The following is a 12,239-nucleotide window of genomic DNA, read 5'->3' on the forward strand; positions in this document are numbered from 1 at the left end:
AGAAAGCCAAGGTAAATGATGCGGAAAAGATGGAACTTTTGTGAAGATAGGTAGATTTAGTTTCTTGACATCACCCATCTGTCAGAAAAGCCACTCTTCCTGAATTTTAGATGTTGGTACTGTCCAGGGGGATGGGTGTATACCCCTCTGACAACTCGCGGTCAGGGAGAGTACTCTGGATATAGGCCGACTAGAACTTGTTCAGGTGGACCCAGGGCAAGAGGGAGGGGTGATGTCAAAGGGGGAAATGTAAGGATTAAGGTATATGTTGAAACAAAATGGTTGACCTTATGTCTTACTAATTACTTGTATTTCTCTCTGTAAAATAAGGATTCATCATCTTTTGTCACGTACTCATCAAGAAGAGGCCGCATCAGCCCTAAAAAGCAGTCTACGCCCAGAAGATTGTCTTATCAGCTGATAACACCCGGAGAATTGTCTTTACTTTGAAAATGTTGTTTTTTTTACATTTGCTGATGTTTGCCCTTTTCTGTGTATAAAAGATGTAATAAACAAGCCTCAGAGCCACAGTCAGTCAGAGACAGTCAGAGTTAACGACGGACTTCTGAGCAGAAATACTGAATATCTCCGTGTCTCTTTGCTCAGATAGGAACTCTAACTAACAATTGGGAAACGGTAACATAACCTGACAAATAGGTGACTTGTTGAGGTCGCACCTAACAGCTGCTAAGTAAAAGGTAATAATTTGACCATTAATAGTAAGGCTATGAGTGACTAGTATGTATATACCACAGTAATGTAATGTGTTTGTGACCTATATACTGGTGCTGTATTGAAAATAAGGTGTCTGATTTGTAATCTAGATGTGTATATATTTTGAGTGGTTTTATGTTTGGCTGCTGACCTGAGGATTGTTCCTGTGTGAGGTTCCCTTGAGGCATCAGTTCTACCTGACACTGTGATTTTTGAAAGTTTTTCCATTTAGATGGAGTTGTTTTTGTTTGTGATTATATATTTTGTTAGTATAATGATGCAGCATGTAAGACCAATTATCTCACCTTTCTCGGCAGTGATCAATGTATGATAGCACCATGTATTTGTGAGCGCAGCTAGTTACTGGCACCCCTGTACTTATCCATGTGTATATCAGAGTTTTGTAAGTATAGCGGAGGTTATGTTAGCCCACAAATTGGACATATGTTGTTTGTGTCCAATACCGTATGTGATGTTGTAAGTCCTTTTGCTCATCGTATTCCCTTCGCCTGGTCCCCACGTGTCCCCTATGATCGCACAGAGGCTCCCCCTTGATATTTTTGTGAACATACTTTGATGTCTCTCTGGGTGAGTTTGTTAGGGGAATGGACAGAATAAGCCATGATATGTGAATATTAGTTTTTTTTTGTATTTGTATGAATAACTATTGATTTGGTATATGATCTTATCTTCATTAAAGCTCTATGAAAATTGGTGGTCCTAAGAAGGTCCCTGAAGAAGCCAATGTCGGCGCAACATGTTGGGATATAACATCAAATATTGATCGTCTCCTATATATGGACACCAGTGACCACTAATGCGATATATACTATACTCCGATTTTTTTTATTGAACCCATATTGTTGTAATTTTATATGCATAAACTTTTTTTATACAAAATGTTTTCCTTACAATTATGGGCACCGCTATATTCCCAATCTTCCTGGTGCAGAAAAAATAGGGGAAGGGAAAGGGATCACGGCTCCGGGTGGAAATGTAGATATAGAACTCTCCTCGGAACTGGAACACCAGGTGACGGCTAAGCATATAGCAACGTGAGGCAAAAAGGAAGTTCTGGACAGCCGCACTTCAGGATATAGCCTTTATTAGTAAAAAGTCCAACAGTTACAAACCACAGCCAAAAAATGGGACAAACGAACAGACGCATTTCACACTTAACAGTGCTTAGTCATAGCTATAACTAAGCTCTGGTAAGTGTGAAACGCGTCTGTTCGTTTGTCCCATTTATTTTTATTTTTTGCTTGTATCTGTTGGACTTTTCACTAATAAAGGCTATATTCTGGAGTGCGACTGTCCAGAACTTCATTTTTGCACAATCATCCTGTTGTTGCTATTTTCAATTCAATAGGGATGAGGTGCCGGATATCATATTGTCACCCAATTTGCTATTCAATCTAATACCTACAACCTTTGGTAAATAAGGGAAAGTCTTTCCTTCCCTTAGTAAATGGGGAGTATATTCTGGCAACTGTAGATGTTGAATCACTTTATAAAAATATAAAACAAAATATTGTCTAGAAGCGATATTATGGTCATTAACCAATTTATCAGCTCTAAAGCAAGAACATACTGAATTTATAGTAAAAATCCTGAAATTGCAATGGAGAACTACTATATTTGTTATGATAAAAAGTTATACAATCAGGATAAAGGTGTTGCAATGGGAGCAAAGTGTATTCCCAGTGTTGGGGGCAAAGCCAAAATGTGTTTATAGGATAGCCCCAGCTCTTAGAACTAAGCTGGTTCACAATGTTTTAGATCCACAGTAAAGAAATGTAACATTTTTAGACCAAAAGGGCCTTGGTAAATGTGGAAGATGCAGGTAAAGTGTCTGATAAGGAGAAAAAGAAGAGGGAATTCATGTCATTATCCACCATAGAAAATATAGTATTCATAAATTCATATATTGCCACAGTAAATTCGTTACCTATGCCCTGGAGTTGTGACTCCAGTACGTGGCTCAAATAACTAAGATCCTATCGATAAGGATCGATGAACATTTGAACATGTGAACATTTGAATAATATTAGAAAGGACTATAAACAACATAGTGTATCGAATCATTTTAGGTTAAAGCATTATAAGGATCCTAGCCAGCTTGTTTTCTATGGGATAGACAGAATAGTGAATAATGGGAGGGGCTTAAATATGAAAAGGGAAATGTCAAAAAATGAGACCCAATGAATTTATAAATTAAATACATTGGAACCATTGGGTCTCAATTTAAATTGCTTTATTTCAGACTTTTAATCCATTTTTTTATTTATTACTATGTATATTCAGCATCCATTACAATTTGGGCTATAATGAGATTTTAATATTTTCCTTTATATTATTCTTACTACCAATATTGCACTATGTATGGGGTGGAGTTGTTCATTTTAGCTGTGATTATGATTAAATCACTTATTTATAAACTTTGAACGTTTCCTCTCTTGACCACTGGAGGGAGAGGAGATGGAGAGGGCAGATTTGCGTTTTAATTCTACCTCCCAGTACCCAATGATACCATCATATAGTTTGAATTATATACAAATTTACCTTTCTCAGCTTATTTTGCTTATTCTGTGTCTTTTTTATTGTGCGCAGCAGTTTAATGTTAGCATATTAAGGAAGGAAAGAGTTAATGGCCAATTCTTGAAGAGGTCATTGATTGGATGAAACACACACCAAATCTCTAGTGATTGCGCTCCCTCTAGTGGCTGTGTGTTCACAGCTGCATTCCGAGTGATAGGCACTTTCTAATGTGAGTTAGCATTTGTGACTTTTTTTAAATAAATAGTTTTATGCAATGGGATCCCCTTTGCTTGGTCTATATTCCTTTTTGAGTCTGACCAGCGGAGGATATGGCTGCTGATATCTGGGGGAATAGAGAAAAGGCTTGAGGGAAAGTGAAGTCTAGAGATAAAGGAAAAGGAGAGAGATTCAAGTGTATCCTGAAGCTGACAGCACACCCCAAATAAAGTGCTTTTGGACCTTTAAGTTGTCAAGATCCCACAAATACTGGAGAATGGCTAGCAAAGTGGGGTGGTGGACACCGGAGCACACACATTTTTTTTTGTGATGACACTACACTCCCAGTATTGCATGGTGGAGTACTACAGGATATGACTAATCGAAAACGTTGTACTTTCTGCTCATATTGTATGGTTATCATAGGCTAAATCAGGCGTGACCAAAGTCCAGCCAGTGGGTGGCCCCACTGGTTTGTGTGTGTGTGTAATATTTATATATATATATATATATATATATATATATATATATATATATATATATATATATATATCTTTTGTGGCCTCCAACGAATCCCTGAGCGCACTCTGGGATTCGTTAGGGGGCCACAAAAGATATATACTATATTTATCGGCGTATAAAACAAACTTTTTCACCCTGAAAATCAGGTGAAAACCATGTGTGCCTGTTATATGCCGATCGTTCAATTTGGCTGCCTTGGAGGAGACAGGGAGGGGGCAGGACGAGTGCTGACAGATTACATACAGGAGAATTTCCTGTTTACTCAGAGGCCTCTGTAATAGGAAGTCCTGGGCTGGCATTGGACGACTGTTTAGTCTATCATCGGAGGCAGAACTGCGTATTAAAGAGGCTGCCGAGTAAACAGGAGATTCTCCTGTGTGTAATCTGTTGGCACTTGTCCCGCCCCCTTCCTGGCTGCAGATGTTCATGGATTAATCTGCACTCATGGCAATGGTGAGGCTGCATTCATGGCACTTGTGAGGCTGCATTCATGGCAATGGTAAGGCTGTAGATGGGCACTTATTAGGCTGCATTGATGGGCACTGACCCTTATTCTGCTTCACAGTTTTTTATTTATGTAGCGCCAGCTCCTTACGAGCATGCGTTATATGTTTTTGCAAATTAATATTCCTAAAATCACAGTTGGGTTTTAGGGCTAATTATGCTAAATTATGGTTTCAGTATCAGTCTAGCTGGATTGCACTGGGTTCTCCTTGGCCACAGGTGTCGCTGTCACCGCAGGCAAGTGTGAAAACACAGTTTAGCTGGGCGTATTGAGTGCCATTCTTTCTCTGAACCAGCCCAGTAGGAGTGTCATCCTACTGTGCATTCTGGGAGGTGATATTTAAGGTACTGACCTTGCGTGCTTCTGGGTTCCGGTCCAGAAGATCTTTCTGTCTGTTTGGTCCTGGTCCTCCTGACCAGCCTCCTGGACTGGGGTTCGGATCCATGCAATTCCGAGTCTCGGGGCTGGATAGCCCGAGGCAAAGCAACTGTAGGGACAGGCCTGAACAACTATTGAGGCCTGAGGATTTAAAGGTGGTCCAGTGCCGTATCATCTGAGGCAAGGCCCAGCAACTGGAGAAGCATCCAGGGGAGGACTCTTCGGGAGGAGGCCATGCACAAGGCTGGCTTCTCTGAAGGAGTCTGGAGGTTCAGTTGAAGGACACTGAATGAATCTGCACTCATACGTTATCACCGGACCAGCTGCAAGATACTGGTACCATATGATAGCTCTTTAAATGTATCTACATCCCTCAGTTCTACATCCAAGTCTGTGGCAGAGACTTTTCACAAGTCTTCTACATACAAGTCTGTGGGGGAGAATTTGTTCAAGTTTTCTACATTCAAGTCTGTGACAGAGACTTTGCTTTACTTAACACCCTACCAGCTGCTAGGTCTAGTGAGAGGAGGTCTATCTGGTGGTTGTGAGAATCAAGTTGTGAAACAATAATTCTCTGGATTTCTATTGTGAAAGACTTCCTATTTCTGCAGTTCCAAAAGTACCTGAGCTTTCTTCCTAACCCTCTACCCTTCATTAAGAAACTGTGTTATCTTCTAAATAAAAACCCCAAAAGAAGATCCAGTGTCAGTTTCTGCATTTCTCTGGGCCATCTACCACAGGAAACCCCTAGACGGAGGCAAAGTGAAGAAGGTAACGGTAAGCCCAATTTAACCAGCAGCTCCTTCGGGGGTCAGTGCTACATTTAAAATTAAAAAATGTTCCTGAAACTTCCCTCTTAAAGTGAAGGTGCATGTTCTACGCTGATAAATACGGTATATCCAAATAACACGCCCAAGCTCATCCTTAGTTATGAGCGGTGCTCAGTGATTTGTTGGGGGCCACAACATATATATTCTCCAAATAACATGCGCCACCTCATCCTTAGACTCTTTTACCACACATAGCCACAAAGGCAAGAGAATTCATGTTGGGCAGTGTATTAGTTAATTTGAACTTCATTTTAATGGTTCAAAGAATGTTGGGCAAAATGGTCGGCCCGCACGCATATCCACTTCATCAAATCTGGCCCTCTTTGAAAAAAGTTTGGACACCCCTGGGCTAAATAGATATATTGGTTGCAACCAATACTTACAGATCGTATTTGCTCCTGTGCCAGATATATATTTGATTCTTGAGGATAGCTTAATACCATCAATGACTCTATTTGCCAGCTGTTCCTAAAGAAAAAAATTGTATTAGCGAAAGCAACTTTAAAGAGACAGTTTAGATTATATTAGAGTTGAATATTATTAACAACCATTCAAGTGACCTGTTCATACCAGGAAAGTTTTACTGTGTATCATATAACAGCTTTTTTTTTTAACTCTGTGGAGGTCCCTAAGCATTCGAAACCTTGATGCCCCCTTCGCAGGTTTCTGGAGGTTTCTTGTGTATGTGCTCTAATGGGATCACATTGAACTTGTCGAAACAGTAGATGGCAGTGTTTATAACTTTGTAGCTGCATCTATGGTATGTCAATGTCTTTTCCCTGAATAAAGTTGCTGTTTCCTGTCTGCAGTTAAGGTGGAAGTGTGAGGAAAGGCCTTCTGTGCACAGATTAAAACGGGTTCCTTTTTTCGTGCTCACAGGAATTGGGCATTGGCTAATGTATATGCGCATGCACGAACTTGCACAACCTGTGGTAGATGTTGGCACCAACCATGCTATTTAAACACACCCAGTGCTCAGGTTCAGTGCTGCTTTGTCTTTCAGCCTTCTGTATATCCTGTGTTATCCTGTATGCTAACAGTCACTGACCTGCCGCATCTGACCACTCTCTGAACTCCATCTGCACCAACCCCAGCTTGTCCTTAACCTCCCGCTACGGTCTGCTCCATTGGCTTTTACACCAATTGGCTCCTGACCATAGGCGTGCGCCACCTATTGTATTAGGGTGTGCACCCCAAAGCTCAAACACACGTTTGTGTGTGTGTGTGTGTGTATATATATATATATATATATATATATATATATATATATATATTATTTTATGTTATATTATATTGGGATGCCTGCCTTTACACATACATTAACTTTAATGGCATCCCAGTCTTAGGCCGTACTGTTCAATATTGTATTGGCCCACTATTTGCAGCTATAACAGCTTCAACTCTTCTAGGCAGGCTATCCACAAGGTTTAGGAGTGTGTGTATGGGAATGTTTTACCCTTTGTCAGGGTATCCCTGTGAGACAAAAAAGTGGGGGATGATGGAGCAAAAAAAAAATGCCCATGGAAAGCAATATGGAGGGTCAACAATGGTATACCTTTTGAAAAAAATAGAAAATAACTTTATTGTAATCTCAAAGTAGTGGGTGAAAATTGGTCAGCATGTTGGACAATAACATCAATTATAGAGTGTTTCCCCAGATAACCCCTAATATAAAAAACAGACACACATGCAATATTGATAACGTTGTCACATGTAACACACCGGTATCGAAAGCTTTGTGTTCACATACACATGCATACCCAGACCAATGAACCTAAATGGAGCTGCTATAAATGGAAAGATATAACCCCTGTGAGACATAGTGTGTGCACATAGATAAGCACATAGTTTCCCATAGGGAAAGTTTCCAAACGGCTAACAGGCTCTAGTCGCATGTGTGCACCTGAACAGGCATAATTCCTGTTGGTGCCAGACGGCCTATTTAAAGGGAGTCTAGCCTCCTATCCTTTGCTGACTGATCTTCAGCTGTATCCATATCTGATCCTGTGTGCTCTCCTAGTTACTGATCTGACTAGTTCTTTGACCTTGGCTTTGCATCCTGTTCATGTGCTGATGCTCACCCCTGACCGGGCTCCGTTCCTAACTCTGGCTCTGTTTATGATTTGTGAAGTTGAGCACTGATGTTGGATCAGAAGGCCTGGCTCCTAGTCTCTGCTCTGGCCTGCTTTGCAGGTTCCTTCACCCCAAACTCGCTCATCCTTGTCTTTATGCACCTTGCTTTGTGCACTGGTCCAAATCATTTAGGGCGGCACAGTGGTGTAGTGTTTAGCACTCACACCTAGCAATAAGAAGGGTCGCTGGTTCAAATCCCAACCACGACACTACCTGCCTGGAGTTTGCATGTTCTCCCTGTGCCTGCGTGGGTTTCCTCCAGATACTCCAGTTTCCTCCCACAATCCAAAGACATGCAGGTAGGTTAATTGGCTTTTGTGCAAAAAAATTGGCCCTAGTATATGAATGGGGACCTTGGATTGTGGGCTCTTCGAGGGTAGGGACCGATGTGAGTGTGCAATGTATGGGGACAATTGTAGACACTCACTCAGGTTGAACTGGATGGACTGGTGTCTTTATTCAACCTATGAAACTATTTAGTGGAGGGGGAATTACGGTGTGTGGTTGTTTTTCAGGGGTTGGGCTTGGTCCCTTAGTTCCAGGGAAGGGAACTCTTAAGGCGTCAGCATACCAATACATTTTGGACAATTTCATGCTCCCAACTTTGTGGGAACAGTTTGGGGATGGCCCCTTCCTGTTCCACCATGACAGCATACCAGTGCACAAAGCGGAAAATTAACTTCAAGTGCAATAATTCACATTATAATAGTGACTAAAACATATAAAATTAAGTGTAACAATCTAAGAAAAATAAAAAATCCAAAGTGCTTTAATGGAGTGAACCTCCCAACTAAAGTTGTTTCACTTAAAGTTAATTTGTATTGCAATTATCTGTAGAGGGGTTTCCACCATCCCTGCTAAGTTTCATTTGTTATGTCTTGTTTTCAGTTTGAATGACATGTGGATTTGCATATCACAGAGACCAGTATTGTGGTAATATTGAAGCTTATTGAGATTTCCATACATTACAGGGTTACACTATTATTGTTAAGTTAATAATTAGTAGGGTGGCACCTTTTTGTGGTGTGCTATGCATACTAGCTCATTATGCCTTTGTCTTGCAGGTTTCTTTTTTTTTTTTTTTTTAGGGTTTGCAACCACTTTTAAGGCAAAAATTTGAATAAAAACAGTAACGTGTATGAAACAAGGTAAATTAAAAGCAGATTGCAGAATCTGGAAAGCTAGAATGCAAAAACAAACTAACCAGAGGTGGTTCTAGGCTTTGTGAGGCCTTAGGCAAAACTTAGACATGAGGCCCCACTCATGCCCATAATGGGAAAAACAAATCAAGGGATTTGTCCGTGGGCTGCACAGCAGGTTTTCCCTTAACAACAGATGAATCATCAGCTGTCAAAGAGGTTCCCCTGCTGACAGCTGAATGTAAAATAAAAACATTGGCAGCAATAAAAAAATAAAAAATGGCATGGGGTTCCCCCCCAATCCATACCAGGCCCTTTTGCCAAAATTTAACCACAGGCCAGGAAAGGGGGAGGGGGGTGAGCCATACCAGACCACATGCCATCAACAAGGGGGGGTTGATGGGGACAAGGGCCTCTTCCCCACAACCCAGGCCGGTGGTTGTGTGGGTCTGTGGGCAGGGTTTTTTTTTCATTCAACTGACAGCTGATGACTCATTTGTTGTTAAGGATGTGGTGGTCAGCTTCCTGGTCTGCTCCTTGACAAGCAGCTCTTCGCTGCTTGTTAAGGACTCCGGGGGCCCCACTCCTGAGTGAGACGGGGCTCTTAACACTGCCTGAGCACAGCAGCGTTATGGTTCCTGTCCCTGAAAAGTAGAGTAATGTGTTAGGAAAATTAGGCTGCCATGAGCATGAGGCCTTAGGCAACTGCCTATTTTGCCTAATTAAAGAGCCGCCTCTGAAACTAACCTACAAAAGTGTAAAGGAAGGAAGAAACTGATTTTGCTTCAGAATGTTTTTCAATCCAAAAGCTGCACCTTATCTTTGCAGGCATGGTCTGCTGATTTATGAGCTATAAGTTGCATTACAAATTAAATTTCTTTATTCACCTTGACCAGAAGAAAACTTGTCCTCTTTGTCCCTACTTATGAAACTAATCTTTCTCAGTGAAGAAGCTCACAAAACAAGGCAATGTAGTGACCTTCCAAAACTACAGTTGTGCCATCACAAAAGGTGATAGCTTACTTGCAAAGGCTAAAATTACAGATGAACTGCAATAAGTTGGTTAATACCGCCAAAAAGGAAAAACATTCAAACTGCATTCACACATGGCACAGACAACTTGGGCACAGAAGGCTTGATATAATAAAGAAATTAACTGAGAAAGATTATGCAAGTGCAATAAAAATGAATCCATGTTATAAAACAATAAACTGTACCAGCTGTATTAAAGGAAAAATGACAAGAAATACCTTTCCGAAGCAGAGCAACAATGCGGTCCAATGGAAAAATTGACTCCAGGAAAGAAGATTTTCTCACTTTTTTAGATGATTACTCCAGGTATACTGGGGGGGGGGGGGGGGGGTTGGGGGGGTTGTTGATGGCAGTGTTGTCAGGGGGAATGGCTGGTCTTAGTGCGTCAATCATCAATTATTGAAGCGCATTACTTCCATTATTATATTGTCATGTGCAATGAAATAGTTTCACTCACCATAATGCACCATAAGGCAGAATCAGTGGGAGCCCTGAGCTTACCACTGTCGCCAGTGTGTCACTCGCCACCAGATGCAGCTTGTCACTTGCCATCGCCTGCCACCAGATGTAGCTTCTCACTTGCCACCGTGGCCTGCCACCAGATGTAGCTTGTCACTTGCCACTGTTGTTTGCCACCAGATGCAACGTGTCACTTGCCACCGCCACCTGCCACCAGATGCCACATGTTATTTGCCATCATCGCCTGCCACCAGATACAGTATGTCACTTGCCACCGTAGCCTGCTACCAAATGCAGCTTGTCACTTGCCACTGTCACTTGCCACCAGATGAAGTGTCACTTGCCACTGTCGCCTGCCACCAGATGCAACATGTCACTTGCCACCATTACCTGCCACCAGATGCAGTGTGTCACTTGCCACCATTGCCTGCCACCATCACCTGTCACCAGATGCAGCTTGTCACTTGCCACTGATGCCAGCCACCAGTTGCAGCGTGTCACTCGCCACCATTCCTGGCCATCAGATGAAGCATGTAACTTGCCACTGTTGCCGGCCACCAGATGCAGCTTGTCACTTGCCACTGTCCCCAGCCACCAGATACAGCGTGTCACTTGCCACATTTGCATGCCACCAGGTGCAGCTTTTTTTACTTGCCACCATCACCTGCCACCATATGCAGCTTGTTACTTGCCACCAGATGCAGCATGTCAGTTGCCACCATTACCTTTCCACTGTAGCCTGCCACCAATAGATGCAACTTGACACTTTTTAAGAGTTTAGGGACAATTTCTGACAGCAGTGAAAGAAATTCAACAGTGAAAGGCGCTCCTCGTCTTTTCTCAGCGCTATAGACTCCAACATTCAGGAGCATGAGGAAACCGGCACATGTGCAGTTAACCTCAACAGCATTTGCCTATCAGCCACTGCAGCTCCTCCAGTGCAGCCTGTGTGGCCCAGCTGCAAACAGGGTTCGGACGGCAATGTCCACAGCCTGGGGGGGGGGGGGGGTTGGAGACCCCTGTATTACACAACAATAGTGACGTACCAGTGAAACTTGAACAGTATTTGGCTCAAGTAAGCACCAAAATTTGGCAAAATGCTGAGTGTATTGCGCACAGACAATGGAGCTGAATATATGTGTGATAACACTCAGGCGATTTTCAGAAAGCATGGCATAATATTTCAAACTATTGTACCATATAACCCAGAACAAAACAGTTGTAGAAAGAATGAACTGTATTCTATGTGAGAGTGGAAGAACCATGCTGTTTGATGCAGATATGCCAATCACATACAGGAAGGTGACAATTATGACCACTTGCTATCTCCAAAATCGACAACCAGGAAAATCAACTGGAGAAAACTCCATATGAACTGTGGAATAGAATTGCCCCGAATTTGAACCATCTAAAAAAAATGTTTAAAAGGTACAAAATTAGATTCTCGCTCAAAGGAAGGTGTACTTGTTGGGTACAGTGAATCTGAAAAGGGATGCAGAATTCTATACCAAAACACAAACAAGGTAACCATCAGTAGAAGTGTAATTGTCAATTAAAACTTCAGTGTATTCAAAATTTAATGAACACAAACACTTCAAACTGAGGGAAATTCCACATTGGTATCGCATGAAGATAAGCAAAAAAGTGACACACATATAAATTAATGCAGACAATCCATATGCTATAAAAGAAGAAAACAGCCAAAAGAGGCTTTAATCAGGAAATCCACCAGAAGCAATAAGGGCATCCTAGCCCAACGTCTGCCCTATGTTG

General features: G+C 41.8%; 1 protein-coding gene across 1 annotated transcript in view; it reads right to left on the reverse strand.

The window, feature by feature from the left end:
* Positions 1-12,239, reverse strand: part of CPB2 (carboxypeptidase B2) — a 78,389-nt gene that overhangs the window by 12,505 nt on the left and 53,645 nt on the right. Inside the window, exon 11 of the mRNA XM_077483238.1 lies at positions 6,087-6,171. Coding sequence (XP_077339364.1) covers positions 6,087-6,171 — 85 coding nt within the window. The remainder of the gene's footprint in view (positions 1-6,086; positions 6,172-12,239) is intronic.

This window comes from Lithobates pipiens, unplaced genomic scaffold (genome assembly GCF_037356315.1).
Source record: "Lithobates pipiens isolate NorthernLeopardFrog02 unplaced genomic scaffold, aLitPip1_a1.2 Scaffold_16, whole genome shotgun sequence".
Classification (NCBI taxonomy): Eukaryota; Metazoa; Chordata; class Amphibia; order Anura; family Ranidae; genus Lithobates; species Lithobates pipiens.